The 22,189-nt window shown below is 45.0% G+C and overlaps 1 protein-coding gene across 2 annotated transcripts in view; it reads left to right on the top strand.

Annotated features, from left to right (window-relative positions):
- The window catches only part of LOC112260028 (centrosomal protein of 170 kDa), a 100,682-nt gene that overhangs the window by 72,813 nt on the left and 5,680 nt on the right, over positions 1–22,189 (top strand). For both annotated transcript variants that reach the window (XM_042327304.1, XM_042327301.1), the window contains 5 exons: positions 1,598–1,732; positions 8,754–8,889; positions 9,056–10,609; positions 19,773–20,031; positions 20,808–21,009. In XM_042327304.1, the coding sequence (XP_042183238.1) occupies positions 1,598–1,732; positions 8,754–8,889; positions 9,056–10,609; positions 19,773–20,031; positions 20,808–21,009 (2,286 nt within the window). The remainder of the gene's footprint in view (positions 1–1,597; positions 1,733–8,753; positions 8,890–9,055; positions 10,610–19,772; positions 20,032–20,807; positions 21,010–22,189) is intronic.

Consider the following 22,189-nt stretch of genomic DNA (forward strand, 5'->3'; position numbering starts at 1 on the left):
CGCCCTGAGATGGAGGTCTATTTCCCTCAAGTCTCTCTGTTCTTATTAGGATTAGCTCATATGAACAGCCATACACATTAAGAGAGTGGGCTATCATACACTCTTAGAAAAAAAGGTGCTATCTAGAACCTTAAAGGTTTCTTCAGCTGTCCCCATAGAAGAACCCTTTGAAGAACCCTTTTTGGTTCCAGGTAGAACCCAAAAGGGTTCCATGTAGAACCCTTTCCACAGAGGGTTCTACATGGAACCAAAAAGGGCTATCGTACAATCAAAGAACTCTTTTGGAACCCGTTTTTCTAAGAGTGTAGTGTGTAACTTGTCTGGCCCAATCCAGTGTAACAGCTGCCATCATAAAAAAACACGATTAAAACCACATAAATCCTTTAAAGGAATAATCCACTCAAAAACTATATTTTAGTATTTTTTTCATTAGTCCACTGCTGATACATTACCAAAATGTTTTGCATGTCAGCAATCAACTTGTCAAGATATATGACTTTCAAAAAGTTAATTATAACTTGCCACATCATCACGCGTTTTTCATCATATGGTTCATTTTGTGTCATGGTTATGTGGCAAGTTGCAATTAGCTTTTTGAAAGTCCAATATCTTGAAAACTTGATTGCTGACATGCAAAACATTTTGGGACTGTACCCCTTTGAAGAACCCTTTTGGGTTACATGTAGAACCCTTTCCACAGAGGGTACTACATAAATCCCAAAAGGGTTCTACCTGGAATCAAAAGGGGGGACAGCCAAAGAACCCTTTTGGAAGCCTTTTTTCTAAGAGTGTAGTGCTCAGTCTGATCGCAGCTGTAGAGCAAATCTAACAGGCTCCAAATGGCATTTTTGAGGCTCACAATTGAGCTCTCTCCATTATTTGCTCATGTAACAGCTGCCTGCGTGCTTTCTCATGCTGAATGAAAAGATTTCTAGAAGGGAGATTCTCGGAAGTAGAGGAGAGTTTACTGCTGCGGCTTAAGATTACCCCAAATAAACTTGGTTTAAACATGTTGTCCTGATATGTACTTTATTCACTCATTAAACATGTATATGTGACATAAAATATGGTATTTGGGGAATGGATGAAGAGGGGAGTGGGTTGGGGGATGGCATTGGTGGCAGGTAGCCTAGTGGTTAGAGCATTGGGCCACTAACCGAAAGGTTGCTAGATTGAATCCCTGACCTGACAAGGTAAAAGTCTGTTGTTCTGCCCCTGAACAAGGCAGTTAACCCACTGTTCCTAGGCCGTCACTGTAAATAAGAGTTTGTTCTTAACTGACTTGCCTAGTTAAATAAAATAATTGGTTGTCAGTTTTATTCAGAGCATGGACTGGGTAGTCTTCTCTAAACTAGAAGTGTGATTATGGTGATTCCTATAATTAGCTGACACTAATTGGCACACTGCTCTTTTTACCAGGCTGTAATGTGTGTTCTTTCTAGTGCTGTTACCATGGCACTGGCCTTGTGTGGATGTATGGGGCTGTGCTTTAATTGTCTCTGGCCCTCATGTTGGTCCAATATCAGCCACCTTTATCTATTGAGTAGAGTAGACTACAATGGAAAGTCATGGAGCTCTTTATTACCTTAATACTCAGGTGTTCGGGATGGAGCAGAACCAGGATCTGTCTGTCTCAGGACCAGTAGAACTACAACAAGGAGGAGGGGGGAAGAAGGAGAGGAAGACCACAGAGATGGGAGAAACGGTGAAACCAAGCTGCCTTCCATCCGAGGTAAAACACCCCTTCCATAGTGACAAAAATGATTGCACCCAATCTCTCACGGCTTTTAGTCATCATAGCCTGCCAGGCTACCAACACCTGATGGCATCTATCTCATTCAGTGATGTGATGCTTGAAATGTATCCCTCACTAACATTCATTATTATGGCCCTGACATACTTGGGTTGAGTCACTCGCTGTCTCTTCCCTTGAGTGTTAATATGCCAAAATACCATTTATTTTCAAGTAGAACTCCTTTGTTTTAGTTTTCTGAGGAGAGTGATGCACAAACCACCCACTACACACACACTGGTTGACTCAACATTGCTTCCACGTAATTTCAATGAAAATGCATTTTGGTTAAGGGCTTATAGGTAAGCATTTCACTGTAAGGTCTTCACCTGTTGTATTCGGCGCATGTGACAAATAGTTTGATATGAATAGACAGTGAATTGATGTCTGTGCCCAGTGGGCAGGAATGAGAGGCAAAGATCACAAAAAGTTAACAACGCTAGTGCTGATTTCCTCATGACAGAGCCAAAATATAAACGCAACATGCAAAACATTTCCAAGATTATACTGAGTTACAGTTCATAGAAGGAAATCAGTCAATGTAAATACATTCATTAGGCCCTAATCTATGGATTTCACATGACTGGGCAGGGGCGCAGACATTTTTTAAACATTTTATTTAACCAGGTAGGCCAGTTGAGAACAAGTTCCCATTTACAACTGCGACACAAACAACAACACAGAGTTACACATGGAATAAACAAACATACAGTCAGTAACACAATAGAAAAGTCTATATACAGTCTGTGCAAATTAGGTAAGATTAGGGAGGTAAGGCAATAAATAGGCCTTTGTGGCGAAGGAATTACAATTTAGCAATTAAACACTGGAGTGATAGATGTGCAGAAGATGAATGTGCAAATAGAGATACCGTGGTGCAAAGCATCAAGAAAACAAAAAAATAACAATATGGGCATGAGGTAGTTGGGTGGGCTATTAACAGATGGGCTATGTACAAGTGCAATGATCCGTAAGCTGCTCTGACAGCTAATGCTTAAAGTTAGTGAGGTAGATATCCAGCTTCAGTGGTTTTTGCAATTCGTTCCAGTCATTGGCAGAGTGAGCTGAGATAAGGCGGGGCTTTACCTAGCAAAGACTTATAGATGACCTGGAGCCAGTGAATTGGCGGCGAATATGAAGCGAGGGCCAGCCAACGAGAGCATACAGGTCGCAGTGGTGGGTAGTATATGGGGCTTCAGTGACAAAACTGATGGCGCTGTGGGGGGACAGCCAAAGAACCCTTTTGGAAGCCTTTTTTCTAAGAGCGTAGTGCTCAGTCTGATCGCAGCTGGAGAGCAAATCTAACGGGCTCCAAATGGCATTTTGAGGCTCACAATTGAGCTCTCTCCATTATTTGCTCATGTAACAGCTGCCTGCGTGCTTTCTCATGCTGAATGAAAAGATTTCTAGAAGGGAGATTCTCGGAAGTAGCTAAGTAGAGTGTTGGAGGCTATTTTGTAAATGACATTGCCAAAGTCAAGGATCGGTAGGATAGTCCGTTTTTGGCAGCATGAGTGCAGGATGCTTTATTGCAAAGTAAGAAGCCGATTCTAGATTTAATTTTGGATTGGAGATGCTTAATGTGAGTCTGGAAGGAGAGTTTACAGTCTAACCAGACACCTAGGTATTTGTAGTTGTCCACATATTCTAAGTCAGAACTGTCCAGAGTAGTGATGCTAGACAGGCGGGCAGGTGCGGGCAGCGATCGGTTGAAGAGCATGAATTTAGTTTTACTTGCATTTAAGAGCAGTTGGAGGCCACAGAAGGAGAGTTGTATGGCATTGAAGCTCATCTGGAGGTTAGTTAACACCGTGTCCAAAGAAGGGCCAGAAGTATACAGAATGGTGTCGTCTGCGTAGAGGTATATATATCTGATGTATACAGAGAAAAGAGTTGGCCCGAGAATTGAACCCTGTGGCACCGCCATAGAGACTGCCAGAGGTCCGGGCAACAGGATTTGACACAGAACTCTATCTGAGAAGTCGTTGGTGAATCAGGTGAGGCAGTCATTTGAGAAACCGAGGCTGTTGAGTCTGCTGATAAGAATGTGGTGATTGATAGAGTCGAAAGCCTTGCCCAGGTCGATGAATACAGCTGCATTGGATTTTTTTCGATGGCGGTTATGATATTGTTAAGGACCTTGAGCGTGGCTGAGGTGCACCCATGACCAGCTCGGAAAACAGATTGCAAAGTGGAGAAGGTACGGTGGGATTCAAAATGGTCGATGATCTGTTTGTTAATTTGGCTTTCGAAGACCTTTTGAAAGGCAGGGTAGGATAGATATAGGTCTGTAACAGTTTGGATCTAAGGTGTCTCCCTCTTTGAAGAGGGGGATGACCACAGCAGCTTTCCAATCTTGAGGGATCTCAAACGATACAAATATCATATCAAAAGAGAGGTTGAACAGGCTAGTAATAGGGGTTGCGAAAATTGCGGTGGATAATTTTAGAAAGAGAGGGTCCAGATTGTCTAGCCCAGCTAATTTGTAGGGGTCCAGATTTTGCAGCTCTTTCAGAACATCAGCTATCTGGATTTGGGTGAATGAGAAATGGGGAGGCTGTGGGGGGTGCAGAGCTGTTGACCGGGGTAGGGGTAGCCAGGTGGAAAGCTTTGCCAGCCGTAGAAAAATGCTTACTGAAATTATCAACTATCGTGGATTTATTTGTGGCGACAGTGTTTCCTAGCCTCAGTGCAGTGGGCAGCTGGGAGGAGGTGTCCCATAACATTTTGGAGTTTGTGCTACAGGATGCAAATTTCTGTTTGAAAAGCTAGCCTTTGCTTTCTTAACTGCCTGTGTATATTAGTTCCTAACTTCCTTGAAAATGTGCTATTCCCTGAAAACGGGGCTATTCGATGCTAATGCGGTACGCCACAGGATGTTTTTGTGCTGGTCAAGAGCAGTCAGGTCTGGAGTGAACCAAGGGCTACATCTGTTCCTGGTTCTACATTTTTTGAATGGGGCATGTTTTTTTAAGATGGTGAGGAAAGCACTTTTAAAGAATAACCAGGCATCCTCTATGGAATGAGATCCTTGACATCCTTCCAGGATTCTCTGGCCAGGTCGATTAGAAAGGTCTGCTCACTGAAGTGTTTTAAGGAGCGTTTGACAGTGAGGAGGGTTGGTCGGTTGACCGCGGACCCGTTACGGACGCAGGCAATGAGGCAGTGATCGCTGAAATCCAGGTTGAAAAGAGCAGAGTGGAGAGAAACCTAGGCATTGAGTGACAATGAGAGAGGTTTTGTCTCTAGAGACACCATTTAAACCAGGCAAGGTCACCACATGTGTTGAAGTTGGAACAAAATGCTAGTTAAGGCATATTGGGCTGGAGGCTCTACAGTGAAATAAGACAATAATCACTAACCAAAACAGCAATGGGCAATGCATATTGACATTAGGGAGAGGCATGCTTAGCCAAGTGATCATAGGGTCCAGTGTGTAGTTAAGCAAGCTGGAGGCACGGCGATTCAGACAGCTAGCGGGCCGGGTCTAGCAGAAGGGCCTTAGGGGGACGTCGCGATGGAATAGTCTGTTGAAGCCCTCTCGGACGATTACGTCGGTAGACCAGTCATGATGGATCGGCAGGGCTCCGTGTCGGCTGTAAAAGGTGTCCAGGCCAATTGGCAAAATAGCTATTGTAGCCAAAGTAGTGGCTGATGGACATCAGAGAAATCTGTGCCGTTGTGTTGTGTGACAGAACTGAACACTTTAGAGTGGCCTTTTATTATCCCCAGCACAAGTTGCACCTGTGTTTTTTTTTTTTGGGGGGTTGTATTTTATTAGGATCCCCAAAAGGCTGTTGCAAAAGAAGCAGCTACTTTTCCTGGGGTCCCCACGAAACATGAAACATAATACAGAACATCATTAGACAAGAACGGCTCAAGGACAGAACTACATACGTTAATGACCATGCTGTTTAATCTGCTTCTTGATATGCTACACCTGTTAGGTGGATGGATTATTTTGGCAAAGGAGAAATGCTCACTAACAGGGATGTAAACACATTTGTGCACAAACTTTGAGAGAAATAAGCTTTTTTGCTTTTTATTTTAGCTCATGAAACATGGGACCAACACTTTACATGTTGCATTTACATTTTTGTTCAGTATATTTACAGATGATCCATTTCTCACAGGCGGAAAAGAATCCTGCAGCAACAGGAAATGTGAATTATTGTGTGGATTATAATGAATGGACATTTTTGTAGCCATTGATACATTTTAGTTGGTGCAAATGAAGTCAGAAATGTTAGTGGAAATTACAAACTTTAGAATCCTTTTTAAAATGCGAATAACATACACAAAATGTCCTGCAACAACATGGGGATCAAATTAATTACAAAGCAAGAGCTCCAGATTGCATTACTCTATTGGAAGGGGAGTATGTCGTGTTGTGTGTCAGCAAGGCACTCCCCGCGTCCTTGTTATTCACAGAGTAGGCCACTCAGTCTGTGACCTAGTTCATAGAGAGATGAGAAATGATGCTCTGTCCCCTCCAGGCAAGTTCCATACAAGCCACAAAGGGAGCAAGGAGACTGTATATAGTCCACAATAGTCTAGGATGGTCTACAACAGTCTAGTGTATTCCACAACAGTCTAGTGTATTCCACAACAGTCTAGTGTATTCCACAACAGTCTAGTATGGTCTACAATAGTCTAGTATGGTCTACAATAGTCTAGTATAGGCTACAACAGTCTAGTATAGTCCACAATAGTCTAGTATGGTCTACAATAGTCCACAATAGTCGAGTATAGTCTACAATAGTCTACAATAGTCTGGTATAGGCTACAACAGTCTAGTATAGTCTAGTGTGGTCTACAATAGTCTAGTATAGTCCACAACAATATAGTATAGTCTACAATATGCTAGGATAGTCTACAACAGTTTAGTATAGTCCACAATAGTCTAGTATAGTCTACAATAGTCTAGTATAGTCTACAATCGTCAATCTGATTTAATGAACATTTTTTATGAACATATTTCTATTACAGCATATTGGATGACTGTCATTCATATTGCATATTGGAAGTTTACATACACTTAGGTTGGAGTCATTAAAACTCGTTTTTCAAGCACTTCACACATTTCTTGTTAACAAACTATAGTTTTGGCAAGTCAGTTAGGACATCTACTTTGTGCATGAGACAAGTAATTTTTCCAACAATTGTTTATAGACAGATTATTTCACTTATAATTCAATGTATCACAATTCCATGGGTCAGAAGTTTACATACACTAAGTTGACTGTGCCTTTAAACAGCTTGGAAAATTCCAGAAAATGATGTCACAACTTTAGAAGCTTCTGATAGGCTAATTGACATAATTTTAGTCATTTGGAGGTGTACCTGTGGATGTATTTCAAGGCCTACCTTCAAACTCAGTGCCTCTTTGCTTGACATCATGGGATAATCAAAAGAAATCAGGCAAGACCTCGGGAAAAAAATTGTAGACCTCCACAACTCTGGTTCATCCTTGGGAGCAATTTCCAAACGCCTGAAGGTACCGCATTCATCTGTACAAACATTAGTACACAAGTATAAACACCATGGGACCACTTAGCCATCATACCGCTCAGAAAGGTGACGTGTTTTGTCTCCTGGAGATGAACGTACTTTGGTGCAGAAATTGCAAATCAATCCCATAACAACAGCAAAGGACCTTGTGAAGATGCTGGAGGAAACCGGTACAAAAGTATCTATCTCCACAATAAAACTAGTCCTATATCAACATAACCTGAAAGGCTGCTCAGCAGGAAGAAGCCACTGCCCAAACCGCCATAAAAAAGCCAGACTACAGTTTGCAACTGCACATGGGGACAAAGATTGCACTTTTTGAGTTTATGTAAACCACTGGGAATGTGATGAAAGAAATAAAAGGTGAAATAAATCATTCTCTCTACTATTAGTCTGACATTTCACATGCTTAAAATAAAGTGGTGATCCTAACTGACTTAAGACAGGGCATTTGAGGTGACAGACAGTGACACATGGACAGACAGTGACACATTCATCCTTTCTCCCACAGTAGTATTTCTAATCATGTTCAATTTGATTTAGCTCTCTCTTTTAAACTGAAGTGGACATGACTAAATATGGTCATTTAAACTAATTCATGCAATTAACTTAAATAATGTTTCCCAAAGTGCTACCTGGTCTAATTTAACAAGTAAAGTTCTTCAAATGAAATGCTCATTCTCATTGGTTAATAAGTGTTGGTGGGGCTGAGTAGTGAAGGGATACATGCTGTCCTTTTCTCTCAGCTCAGGGTTGAACACCATTTTATAATGTGCTCCATAGCAGTTTGTTTGTTGCGGCCTGTTTGTACAGGCAGTTGATTTAGGCTGTTCTGATAGACTCTCTTTAGTCCCAGTAATGAGAGCGTTGCTCTGTTTAGAGCTGGAAAAGGGGTAATCCCTAGGTATACTGTTTAGCATTTAAGCCCAGTCTAAGCTGAAGTAGGAACCCTATTAAGGGGCTGAGCTTTAGAAACGCCATCATTTTTGTGAGATTTCGTATCCTGAATGTTGCTGCTATGGACAACTGTGTGAGACAAGCCATTTATTCTGAAATCCAGTATCTGTAATAAATTTAAGTATTGTTTTCTACAATCATGGTTCTTCATTCCCACCTATCACCTCCCTTGGCTACTCTGGGTCCTCTATTCTACACCATGCTTGGTTTTAAATATGAAGCGGCTAATACGTAATGAGTATGATAACTCTTCAGGCTCATCACTTAAACATAAGACCCCTCAGAGGTGAATGAATGGCAGCAGAGTTGTCTTCTGTGTCCTCCGCTACATGTGAGTACTTCCTCCAGCTCTAGGTGGCCAGTAGCAGGGATCCGGTTGATTTATTAGGTTAACTGTAGTCTTTTCCCACAACCGCTGTTTCTCTAAATGGAGTGGAATGCCACGAGTCTGACAAGAGGCTAACTGTGTCTGCGCTCTCTTCTCTCCTGTCAGAGTATGTCTGAGGACTCGGTGGCAGTGGGCAGTAGTCACTGGGTGTCTCAGTGGACCAGTCCAGCTGCAAACCACACCAGAACCGACCCAGAGGGGTCTGGTGCTGAGTCATCTGCCTTCGTCCATCAGCAGAGAGGTACAGTAGGGCTCCTATATTTACCAAAATCAGGCTAATGTCAATCTGCATCTGTCTTAAATAAGGTGTATTTTCATCACATAATGGCACCAAATTACTATGGTTGAGCAACATTTATTTAATTTGATTAAGAAATGTAGCTTTACTATTTGTTTTTTTCTTCCAGAAGTGGATGCCTTTGAGTTGGCCGTTTCCATCCGAAGCACCAGCTCTGCCACCTCCAGTCTCACCGAGCGTAAACGCAGGACCCTCCCACAGCTCCCCATCGACGACCCCCGGGCCAAGCCTGGGAAGAGCTTGTGCGGCCTGGGCCTGCATCGCTCAGAGATCGGGGAGAAACAGGATACGGAGCCCCAGGAAAAGGAGAGGCAGGTGGAGAATGAAGGAGACAGGGCGTGTTTTACCTCCATAGAGGAGGGGGATATGATGAACCAGACCAAGGCCCCACTACAGGCCTCCTCCAAGCCCTCTCTCAGACCTATGAGCAGCAGTGAGAAGAGGTCCGAGGAGAGGAGGAGGCGGGCGGAGGATAGGATTCAGCACTACAGCAAAGGAGGAGGGGACAGGGGGGGGAAGTCAGGGGGCAAGTCTCTAGTCCGTCAGGGCAGCTTCACCATTGAGAAGCCCAGTGGTGTGGTGCCCATCGAGCTGATCCCTCGGATCAAAGGTGATGCCGGTGTCCTGGGCAGCGAGCGCAGTGACTCTGTGGGCAGCATGGACACAGCCACCCTGCTGAAGGACACAGAGGCTGTCATGGCCTTCCTGGAGGCCAAGCTGAGGGCTGAGAACAAGCTGGACAGAGCCAACCGTGCAGGCTTCTTCTCCCCTGAGTCAGACGTGGACACGGCCAGCACCTACAACCAGGCGGCAGGGGAGGGAGAGAAGAAACCAACTCACCAGAAACGCCGCTCCCTCAGCAGCCTGTACAAGGAGAAGAGCAACCTGGGCTCAACCTCCAAAACCGCTGCCAGCACCAACGCTCGCGAGCGCTTGGAGAGAAAGACCAAGACCAGAACTGATCCCAGCCGGCCAGATGTCCGCCGCTCCGTCCAACCTGCCTCCTCGCGGGCACGCCAACCCTCCCAGGATCTCACAGATGACGACCAGACCTCGTCCTTCCCCATCTCCGACATTCTTTCCTCTGACCAGGAGAGTTTGCATAGTCGCACGTACGGCCGCGGCCACTTCACCTCTACGGATGACCTGCTACATTCCAAACTGGAAGCCAAATCCAGCTGCAAGACCAGCTCCAGTAAGTCTAGTAAGACTCTCCAGGCCGCCACAGCTTCCTCCCTGGGGAAACAGGCCTCTCTGCCCCAGCCACGGCCTACCAGAACCTCCTTGCTCCGCCGGGCCCGGCTGGGGGACACATCCGACACGGACCAGGCCGATGCAGACAGGATGTCTGTGGCCTCCGAGGTGTCCACCACCAGTTCTACATCCAAGCCTCCATCTGGTCGTAAAGGGCCCTCGCGGCTGGACATGTTGGCCCAGCCCAGGAGGACACGGCTGGGCTCCATCTCGGCCCGTAGTGACTCAGAGTGTACAGTAGGTAGGAGCAGCACCTCCTCCCCTCGCCTGTCTGCAGAGACCATACTGCGCCTGGGCCTCCGCTCCCCCACCGACAACAAACTGGCTCCTCGCATGAGGGCCAACAGTGTGTCCAAGCTGACCGAAGCCAAGTCCAGAATCAGCTCCTCCATCCACAGCACTCCCTCAGGTCAGATCATGCTCTCATCTCTGATAGGTTCACTCAGAAAATAAAGGACAGATTGAAACACTCAGTATTTTATTATTTAATGTAAACATTTAAAGAGCAAGTCAACTGTGTTTTTTTCATCCCGTTGTTTCCAAATCCCCCACACCCTCCATCCCACCGTACCTTCTCCGCTATGCAATCTGTTTTCCGAGCTGGTCACGGGTGCACCTCTGCCACGTTCAAGGTCCTACATGATATCAGAACTGCCATCGATAAGAGACAGCACTGTGCAGCTGTATTCATAGACCTGGCCAAGGCTTTCGACTCTGTCAATCCCCACATTCTTATCGGCAGATTCAACAGCCTTGGTTTCTCAAATGACTGCCTCGCCTGGTTCAACAACTACTTCTCAGACAGAGTTAAGTGTGTCAAATCGGAGGGCCTGTTGTCCGGACCTCTAGAAGTCTCTATGGGGGTTAAAAAACATGAGATGGTGCACACCCAGAATAATAGTTTGTGTGGAGGTGCTGACTAACGGTGAATAAACTATAAACTATCAAAATAAAGTCGCACACTCCATGTATAATCTCCCAGAAATGTAGTGGGTATTTTTCAACGTTTCGGCATCACTGTGCCTTTCTCAGGGTAATGTCATGAATACTTAAACCAGGTTATGTAGACACACAGTGCAAGCACCTGGTGCAAGTATTCATGACATTACCCTGAGGAAGGCACAGTGATGCCGAAACGTTGGTAAATACCCATTAAATTGCTGGGAGATTATACATGGAGTGTGCGACTTTCTTTATTTTGATAGTTTATAGTCTCCATGGGGGTGCCACAAGGTTCAGTTCTCGGGCCGACTCTCTTATCTGTATACATCAATGATGTCGCTCTTGCTGCTGGTGATTCTCTGATCCACCTCTACGCAGACGATAGCATTCTGTATACTTCTGGCCCTTCTTTGGGCACTGTATGAACTATCCTCCAGATGAGCTTCAATGCCATACAACTCTCCTTCCGTGGCCTCCAACGGCTCTTAAATGCAAGTAAAGCTAAATGCATGCTCTTCAATTGATCGCTACCAGCACCTGCCTGTCCGTCCAGCATCACTACTCTGGACAGTTCTGACTTAGAATATGTGGACAAATACCTAGGTGTCTGGTTAGACTGTAAACTGTTCTACAAAATAGCCTCCAACACTCTACTCAGCAAATTGGATGCCGTCTATCACAGTTTTGTCACCAAAAACCCATACACTACCCAACACTGCGACCTGTATGCTCTCGTTGGCTGGCTCTTGCTTCATATTCATCGCCAAACCCACTAGCTCCAGGTCATCTATAAGTCTTTGCTAGGTAAAGCACCGCCTTATCTCAGCTCACTGGTCACCATAGCAGCACCCACCCGTAGCACGTGCTCCAACAGGTATATTTCACTGGTCACCCCCAAAACGAATTCCTCCTTTGGCCGCCTTTTGTTCCAGTTCTCTGCTGCCAATGACTGGAACTAATTGCAAAAATCACTGAAGCTGGAGACTCATATCTCCCTCATTAACTTTAAGCACCAGCTGTCATAACAGCTCCCAGATCACTGCACCTGTACATAGCCCGTCTTGTAAATAGCCCATCCAACTACCTCATCCCCATACTGTTATTTATTTATGTTTGCTCCTTTGCACCCCAGTATCTCTACTTGCACATTCATCTTCCGCACATCTATCACTCCAGTGTTTAATTGCTAAATTGTAGTTATTTCGCAACTATAACCTATTTATTGCCTTAACTCCCTTATCTTACCTCATTTGCACACACTAGACTTTTTCTACTGTGTTATTGACTGTATGTTAGTTTATTCCGTGTGTAACTAACTCTGTTGATGTTTGTGTCGCACTGCTTTGCTTTATCTTGGCCAGGTCGCAGTTGTAAATGAGAACTTGTTCTCAACTAGCCTACGTGGTTAAATAAAGGTGAAATAAAAAATATAAAATCATGAAAATAATGTGGTGTGAAGGAATGTTTAGAATTGTTCCTCTTTTACATCATTGTGATTCTTGGATAGGCTTGCCCTTTTTCCTGTCCTGTCTTTGTCAGTGTTTGTCATTGTCCATGTGTGTGTTGTGGTCAGTATTTGTTCCTGTCCACGTATGTGTTGTGTGGTGGTGTTTAGTGTGTGTGTGTGTGTGGTGGTTTTTAGTGTGTGTGGTGGTGTTTAGTGTGTGTGTGTGGTGGTGTTTAGTGTGTGTGTGTGGTGGTGTTTTGTGTGTGTGTGTGTGGTGGTGTTTAGTGTGTGTGTGTGGTGGTGTTTTGTGTGTGTGGTGGTGTTTTGTGTGTGTGTGTGGTGGTGTTTTGTGTGTGTGTGTGGTGGTGTTTTGTGTGTGTGTGTGTGGTGGTGTTTTGTGTGTGTGGGTGTGGTGATGTTTAGTGTTTAGTGTGTGGGTGTGGTGATGTTTAGTGTGTGGGTGTGGTGGTGTTTAGTGTGTGTGGTGGTGTTTAGTGTGTGTGCGGTGTGGTGTTTAGTGTGTGTGTGGTGGTGTTTAGTGTGTGTGTGTGGTGTTTAGTGTGTGTGCGGTGTGTGTGGTGGTGTTTAGTGTGTGTGTTTGTGGTGGTGTTGTGTGTGTGTGGTGGTGTATAGTGTGTGTGTGTGGTGGTGTTTAGTGTGTGTGTGTGCGTGGTGTTTGGTGTGGTGGTGTTTAGTGGGTGTGGTGGTGTTTAGTGTTTGTAGTGTGTGGTGGTGGTTAGTGTGTTTGGTGTGTGGTGGTGATTAGTGTGTGTGTTGGTATTTAGTGTGTGGTGGTGGTTAGTGTGTTTGGTGTGTGGTGGTGTTTAGTGTGTGTGTGTGGTGGTGTTTAGTGTGTGTGGTGTTTAGTGTTTGTGGTGGTTAGTGTGTTTGGTGTGTGGTGGTGTTTAGTGTGTGTGGTGTGGTGGTATTTAGTGTGTGTGTTGGTGTTTAGTGTGTGGGGTGTGTGGTGGTGTATAATGTGTGTCCTGGGGGGGGGTGTTTAGTGTGCGGTGGTGTTTGGTGTGTGGTGGTGTTTAGCGTGTGTAGTGGTGTGGTGGTGTTTAGCGTGTGTAGTGGTGTGGTGGTGGTTAGCGTGTGTGGTGGTGTTTAGCACGTGTGTGTGTGTGTGGTGGTGCTTAGCGTGTGTGTGGTGGTGTTTATTGTGTGTGGTGTGTGGTGTGGTGGTGTTTAGTGTGTGCCTTGTTCTTGGAGAGATACCGTCCTGTAGGGTTTCACTCCAACCCTGTTTCTGGAGACATACCGTCCTGTAGGGTTTCACTCCAACCCTGTTTCTGGAGACATACCGTCCTGTAGGGTTTCACTCCAACCCTGTTTCTGGAGACATACCGTCCTGTAGGGTTTCACTCCAACCCTGTTCCTGGAGAGATACCGTCCTGTAGGGTTTCACTCCAACCCTGTTTCTGGAGACATACCGTCCTGTAGGGTTTCACTCCAACCCTGTTCCTGGAGAGATACCGTCCTGTAGGGTTTCACTCCAACCCTGTTCCTGGAGAGATACCGTCCTGTAGGGTTTCACTCCAACCCTGTTTCTGGAGACATACCGTCCTGTAGGGTTTCACTCCAACCCTGTTCCTGGAGAGATACCGTCCTGTAGGGTTTCACTCCAACCCTGTTTCTGGAGACATACCGTCCTGTAGGGTTTCACTCCAACCCTGTTCCTGGAGAGATACCGTCCTGTAGGGTTTCACTCCAACCCTGTTCCTGGAGAGATACCGTCCTGTAGGGTTTCACTCCAACCCTGTTCTTGGAGAGATACCGTCCTGTAGGGTTTCACTCCAACCCTGTTCCTGGAGACATACCGTCCTGTAGGGTTTCACTCCAACCCTGTTTCTGGAGACATACCGTCCTGTAGGGTTTCACTTCAACCCTGTTTCTGGAGACATACCGTCCTGTAGGGTTTCACTCCAACCCTGTTTCTGGAGACATACCGTCCTGTAGGGTTTCACTCCAACCCTGTTCCTGGAGAGTTACCGTCCTGTAGGGTTTCACTCCAACCCTGTTTCTGGAGAGATACCGTCCTGTAGGGTTTCACTCCAACCCTGTTCCTGGAGAGATACCGTCCTGTAGGGTTTCACTCCAACCCTGTTTCTGGAGACATACCGTCCTGTAGGGTTTCACTCCAACCCTGTTTCTGGAGAGATACCATCCTGTAGGGTTTCACTCCAACCCTGTTCCTGGAGAGATACCGTCCTGTAGGGTTTCACTCCAACCCTGTTCCTGGAGAGATACCGTCCTGTAGGGTTTCACTCCAACCCTGTTCCTGGAGAGATACCATCCTGTAGGGTTTCACTCCAACCCTGTTCCTGGAGAGATACCGTCCTGTAGGGTTTCACTCCAACCCTGTTCCTGGAGAGATACCGTCCTGTAGGGTTTCACTCCAACCCTGTTCCTGGAGAGATACCGTCCTGTAGGGTTTCACTCCAACCCTGTTCCTGGAGAGTTACCGTCCTGTAGGGTTTCACTCCAACCCTGTTCCTGGAGAGATACCGTCCTGTAGGGTTTCACTCCAACCCTGTTTCTGGAGACATACCGTCCTGTAGGGTTTCACTCCAACCCTGTTCCTGGAGAGTTACCGTCCTGTAGGGTTTCACTCCAACCCTGTTCCTGGAGAGATACCGTCCTGTAGGGTTTCACTCCAACCCTGTTCCTGGAGAGATACCGTCCTGTAGGGTTTCACTCCAACCCTGTTTCTGGAGACATACCGTCCTGTAGGGTTTCACTCCAACCCTGTTCCTGGAGAGTTACCGTCCTGTAGGGTTTCACTCCAACCCTGTTCCTGGAGAGATACCGTCCTGTAGGGTTTCACTCCAACCCTGTTTCTGGAGAGATACTGTCCTGTAGGGTTTCACTCCAACCCTGTTCCTGGAGAGTTACCGTCCTGTAGGGTTTCACTCCAACTCTAATCTTGCTCACCTGGTTCTAATAATTAGCTGCTTGTTAAGCTGAACCAGGTTAGTTACAACTCGGGTTGGAGCGAAAACCTACAGGAGGGTAGCTCGCCAGGAACAGGGTTGGAGAGCCCTGATGTAAACCTACAGGAGGGTGGCTCCAGGAACAGGGTTGGAGAGCCCTGGTGTAAACCTACAGGAGGGTGGCTCCAGGAACAGGGTTGGAGAGCCCTGGTGTAAACCTACAGGAGGGTGGCTCCAGGAACAGGGTTGGAGAGCCCTGGTGTAAACCTACAGGAGGGTGGCTCCAGGAACAGGGTTCGAGAGCCCTGGTCTAAATACTATGGGCACAAGTGTCAAATTGGCTAGAAGTGACAATGTTATCGGCCAAAGCTGACTGATCTTTTAGTGTATCTTAATTGGCGATACAGAGCCAAATAGATTAAGACAATTGTCACTGAGGGAACCTAGCCTCATTGCTGATGCAAGACATAAGCAATGTTGTGATCAGCACTGGGCTCTGTTGTTTAGGGGCTGTACCCCCCCTAGTGGAAATGGTTATTTAAGACATTACCATAGCATATTAGAACTTGTCATGTAGTTAAGATGTTACTACAGTGAATCCAATTGATATATTTTAAATCTTTAGAGAGCATTTGGTCAATACTGTACATTACACATTTTGCGTAGATGTGACATTGTGAGAAACAATAGCTTAATAGCTTATGTCCTCCAAGATATCCATACCTTCTTGTTTGATGCTTGGGTGATGGGGCGCCCTCATTTGATGCTTTTGTTGTGTGTCAGCTGACGGGAATCAGTCTGCCTTTTTAACTGGTGTTTGTCATTGTTCCTAATAATGACATTATTAACACAAGCTCTGCAAATGATAGACTTTCATTCTAGATACAGCCTCGAAATTGCTTCAATTACATTATTTTCATCGTTATGTAAATAGAAAACTTCAAACTGAAACGACAGGCTTAGATTATATCAGATCCACACCCTTCAACTGAAACAAGAGGCTTAGATTCTATCAGATCCACACCCTTCAACTGAAACAAGAGGCTTAGATTATATCAGATCCACACCCTTCAACTAAAACAAGAGGCTTAGATTCTATCAGATCCACACCCTTCAACTGAAACAAGAGGCTTAGATTCTATCAGATCCACACCTTTCAACTAAAACAAGAGGCTTAGATTCTATCAGATCCACACCCTTCAACTGAAACAAGAGGCTTAGATTCTATCAGATCCACACCTTTCAACTAAAACAAGAGGCTTAGATTCTATCAGATCCACACCCTTCAACTGAAACAAGAGGCTTAGATTATATCAGATCCACACCCTTCAACTGAAACAAGAGGCTTAGATTCTATCAGATCCACACCTTTCAACTAAAACAAGAGGCTTAGATTCTATCAGATCCACACCTTTCAACTAAAACAAGAGGCTTAGATTCTATCAGATCCACACCTTTCAACTAAAACAAGAGGCTTAGATTCTATCAGATCCACACCTTTCAACTAAAACAAGAGGTTTAGATTCTATCAGATCCACACCTTTCAACTAAAACAAGAGGCTTAGATTCTATCAGATCCACACCCTTCAACTAAAACAAGAGGCTTAGATTCTATCAGATCCACACCTTTCAACTAAAACAAGAGGCTTAGATTCTATCAGATCCACACCCTTCAACTGAAACAAGAGGCTTAGATTCTATCAGATCCACACCTTTCAACTAAAACAAGAGGCTTAGATTCTATCAGATCCACACCTTTCAACTAAAACAAGAGGCTTAGATTCTATCAGATCCACACCTTTCAACTAAAACAAGAGGCTTAGATTCTATCAGATCCACACCCTTCAACTAAAACAAGAGGCTTAGATTCTATCAGATCCACACCTTTCAACTAAAACAAGAGGCTTAGATTCTATCAGATCCACACCCTTCAACTAAAACAAGAGGCTTAGATTCTATCAGATCCACACCCTTCAACTAAAACAAGAGGCTTAGATTCTATCAGATCCACACCCATCAACTGAAACAAGAGGTTTAGATTCTAGCTGACATCCGCATAGCGGTTGTTCTGGTGGTGTTGGAGGTGGAACTGCGTTAGAGTTATCAAATCCACACGCAGCTCCTGGCATTATACCTCAAGCGGACGTTGCCATTGACTGCATGGAGTCACATTAAGAGAAATCCCATGCAGCCTCATTTACAAGTTTGAATACTGGAATGTAAAGAGGAGGGTAGAAACCCTCATGATTTCAGCATCATTATTTCTATATATCCTACACTTTCTCCCTCTGAACCTCTAACGGGAGTGGGATGGGTGTGGCTTCCTGACAATGGCAGCAAGAGCAGCTGCTGACTGATTTGACAGCGCCAACACAGTTACGCTTCCGACACCGCCAAAACAGAAAAACATCAGCTTTATGGGCGTCAGCTATCGCCGGAGTCTACTGACTCATCGGTGCATCAATCTAAGTAACTTAATATAACAAATTCCCATAAAAATCTATCAGTTTAAGCTGTCTCAGACCACCGCATCTGCCTATGTCAGACTTCCGCATCTGCGGTGGAAGGTGGCCGAGCTACAGCGGTGTTTGTCAGACCATGAGACATCATGAAAAAATGGTCATCTTGCAAAAATGTCTGTAGCGCCTGAATGGTTTAGCTTACAAACTATTACGGACACGATGGTGTTCTCCGTTTTGCTCTACGACCTTCACAAGTGTCACGGGACTTTTACAACATAAATAAGGGGTGAAATACATGTCCCCAAATGTTTTTCCTGCTCTTTCTTATATCTCCTAGATATAGGACAGACATTTCTAAATGAATGTGTTATTCAATGTGGGCTATGGTAGTAAAGGCCAATTTAAAAATTGTATAAAATAAGTATTTTGATACCTAAAGGGGTCCTAAAATTTAAAATGAAATGGCTAAATGATCCATTGTATGACCAAATTAAAACAATTATATATGTTAGCTTAATACCCCCCCACCCCATGACTTAGACTTTTAGAGGCTTGATCAACCATGAGTGGCAGTGACCTCACCTTCTAAAAGAGGAGTAGTCACTGGAAACAGGAAACAGACACAGTGAAGCACTGGATTCAGGCCTACATAGGATTACAAGACTCACTATTATGATGTATTTGAATTGTGACCAGCTAGAGGAACAGAGCAAGTGGTATACCTTCACTGATTACGTGGTACTGTATACCTTCACTGATTACGTGGTACTGTATACCTTCACTGATTACGTGGTACTGTATACCTTCACTGATTACGTGGTACTGTATACCTTCACTGATTACGTGGTACTGTATACCTTCACTGATTACGTGGTACTGTATACCTTCACTGATTACGTGGTACTGTATACCTTCACTGATTACGTGGTACTGTATACCTTCACTGATTACGTGGTACTGTATACCTTCACTGATTACGTGGTACTGTATACCTTCACTGATTACGTGGTACTGTATACCTTCACTGATTACGTGGTACTGTATACCTTCACTGATTACGTGGTACTGTATACCTTCACTGATTACGTGGTACTGTATCCCTTCACTGATTACGTGGTACTGTATACCTTCACTGATTACGTGGTACTGTATACCTTCACTGATTATGTGGTACTGTATACCTTCACTGATTACGTGGTACTGTATACCTTCACTGATTACGTGGTACTGTATACCTTCACTGATTACGTGGTACTGTATACCTTCACTGATTACGTGGTACTGTATACCTTCACTGATTACGTGGTACTGTATACCTTCACTGATTACGTGGTACTGTATACCTTCACTGATTACGTGGTACTGTATACCTTCACTGATTACGTGGTACTGTATACCTTCACTGATTACGTGGTACTGTATACCTTCACTGATTACGTGGTACTGTATACCTTCACTGATTACGTGGTACTGTATACCTTCACTGATTACGTGGTACTGTATACCTTCACTGATTACGTGGTACTGTTAGAGCCACATCCATCTCCACCAGCCTCACGTCAGGCTATCTTGTCATGATTTGTGTAGAGATCATTATGTGCCACTGTTAAAACCACATCTATCTTGTCATGATTTGTGTAGAGATCAGAGTTACAGAAGTCTGCTTGGCTTGATTTAAGATAGAATGCTTTAGACAATGTGCGTATCCGCTGCTTTTTGAATAACTGAAATAAACTCAAATACAGTTATCAAGGGATAATTGTGTTGTATCTTTCTCCCTGACCTTAGCCTCTAACAGGTGGAGACGATTGCCCCCAGAGTATGGATCCACCTCCGAGGAGGAGTTTGGCTCCAACAGGAACTCCCCCAAACCCGGGCGCCCCCTGCGCCCACACCCGGTCCTGAGGGGTACCAGACTCGGGGGCTCCACCGGCATCCTTAACTCTGGTCAGGTTGGCCCTGGAGGCGTGGTCCTGAAACACCGCATGAGAGAACAACAGGAGGAGTACGTCAAGGACTGGACCGCTCACAGCGAGGAGATTGCCAGGTACTCATCTAAGCTCAGTTTATATGCCTCATGGACATGGCACAGGTGGTAAATATGATCTGGAGATTGGGCATCCCCAGGAATAGGTTAGTGTTTTCAATCTCATTAAACAATTGTGATCTTTAGTTAGTCCACTCTGAGGTGCTCTGTTTTGTCAAGCTGTAATAAATGGTTCCCGACTCAGCGGGGACTTTCACATAGTATGATGGTCATGAGATAGAACCATCCCACTGGGCAAAAACTGGTTGAATGAACGTTGTTTCCACACAAAAATTGAAGTGGAAAACTGATTGGATTTGGATCAGGGAGACTGAACTGGGCAGACAGCAGTGAGAAAAGGACAGATTCATACTGCCTCAGAGCAAGCACAAGGAATGTCTTACAAAAGAAAGGACCTGCATCAGACAAGGAGATTGAAAGTAATGGAAGATAACGTTATGTTATCACAAGTATCTCTTCGTGTAAACATTTTTTTAGTTCAGGTTCCCTGCATACAATGCTTGTGTAGGATATTGTCGTTTACAAGTGAATATTGTCAATTCACTTCGGCCTCTAGATGGAGGTTAGACAATTTTCAATCTTTAGAATGGTTCTATGTGCTGTGTCAATTGATTATACAGTAGGCTAAGTGCTTTTTGTTGAGGCTGACATACAGAAGTTCCTCAATATCTAATGAGTAGTCTTAGGTAATACTGTATCCTTGTGAGATATCTGTGTGTGTAGTGATTTAGAGAAGTGTTCCAGCAGCCTGACTGGTTATTTCCCTGTGTGCGTAGGATCAGTCAAGACCTAACCAAGGACCTGGCCATCCTCGCCCGGGAGATCCACGATGTGGCCGGAGAGATCGACTCGGTCAGCTCCTCTGGCACGGCTCCCAGCACCACAGTCAGCACCGCCGCCACCACACCCGGCTCCACTATTGACACCCACGAAGTGGTAGGCCGCACGCAGGAAGGCACGCAGGAGGGCTTGCAAAAGGTGTTTGACTTCTTCCTTCCTTCTACTACTAATGCTCAACATACTGCTTTAGCATCACTTTGGCTTTGATCTGCTGCAGAAGGTGCGGACTGTGAACTGGCATTATGTTTTGATCTGCTGCAGAAGGTGTGGACTGTGAACTGGCATTATGTTTTGATCTGCTGCAGAAGGTGTGGACTGTGAACTGGCATTATGTTTTGATCTGCTGCAGAAGGTGTGGACTGTGAACTGGCATTATGTTTTGATCTGCTGCAGAAGGTGTGGACTGTGAACTGGCATTGTGTTTTGATCTGCTGCAGAAGGTGTGGACTGTGAACTGGCATTATGTTGTGATCTGCTGCAGAAGGTGTGGACTGTGAACTGGCATTGTGTTTTGATCTGCTGCAGAAGGTGTGGACTGTGAACTGGCATTATGTTTTGATCTGCTGCAGAAGGTGTGGACTGTGAACTGGCATTATGTTTTGATCTGCTGCAGAAGGTGTGGACTGTGAACTGGCATTATGTTTTGATCTGCTGCAGAAGGTGTGGACTGTGAACTGGCATTATGTTTTGATCTGCTGCAGAAGGTGCGGACTGTGAACTGCCATTATGTGTTGATCTGCTGCAGAAGGTGCGGACTGTGAACTGCCATTATGTGTTGATCTGCTGCAGAAGGTGTGGACTGTGAACTGGCATTGTGTTTTGATCTGCTGCAGAAGGTGTGGACTGTGAACTGGCATTATGTTGTGATCTGCTGCAGAAGGTGTGGACTGTGAACTGGCATTGTGTTTTGATCTGCTGCAGAAGGTGTGGACTGTGAACTGGCATTATGTTTTGATCTGCTGCAGAAGGTGTGGACTGTGAACTGGCATTATGTTTTGATCTGCTGCAGAAGGTGTGGACTGTGAACTGGCATTATGTTTTGATCTGCTGCAGAAGGTGTGGAGTGTGAACTGGCATTATGTGTTGATCTGCTGCAGAAGGTGTGGACTGTGAACTGGCATTGTGTTTTGATCTGCTGCAGAAGGTGTGGACTGTGAACTGGCATTATGTTTTGATCTGCTGCAGAAGGTGTGGACTGTGAACTGGCATTGTGTTTTGATCTGCTGCAGAAGGTGTGGACTGTGAACTGGCATTATGTTTTGATCTGCTGCAGAAGGTGTGGACTGGCATTATGTTTTGATCTGCTGCAGAAGTTGTG

Source organism: Oncorhynchus tshawytscha, linkage group LG01 (assembly GCF_018296145.1).
Source record: "Oncorhynchus tshawytscha isolate Ot180627B linkage group LG01, Otsh_v2.0, whole genome shotgun sequence".
Taxonomy (NCBI): Eukaryota; Metazoa; Chordata; class Actinopteri; order Salmoniformes; family Salmonidae; genus Oncorhynchus; species Oncorhynchus tshawytscha.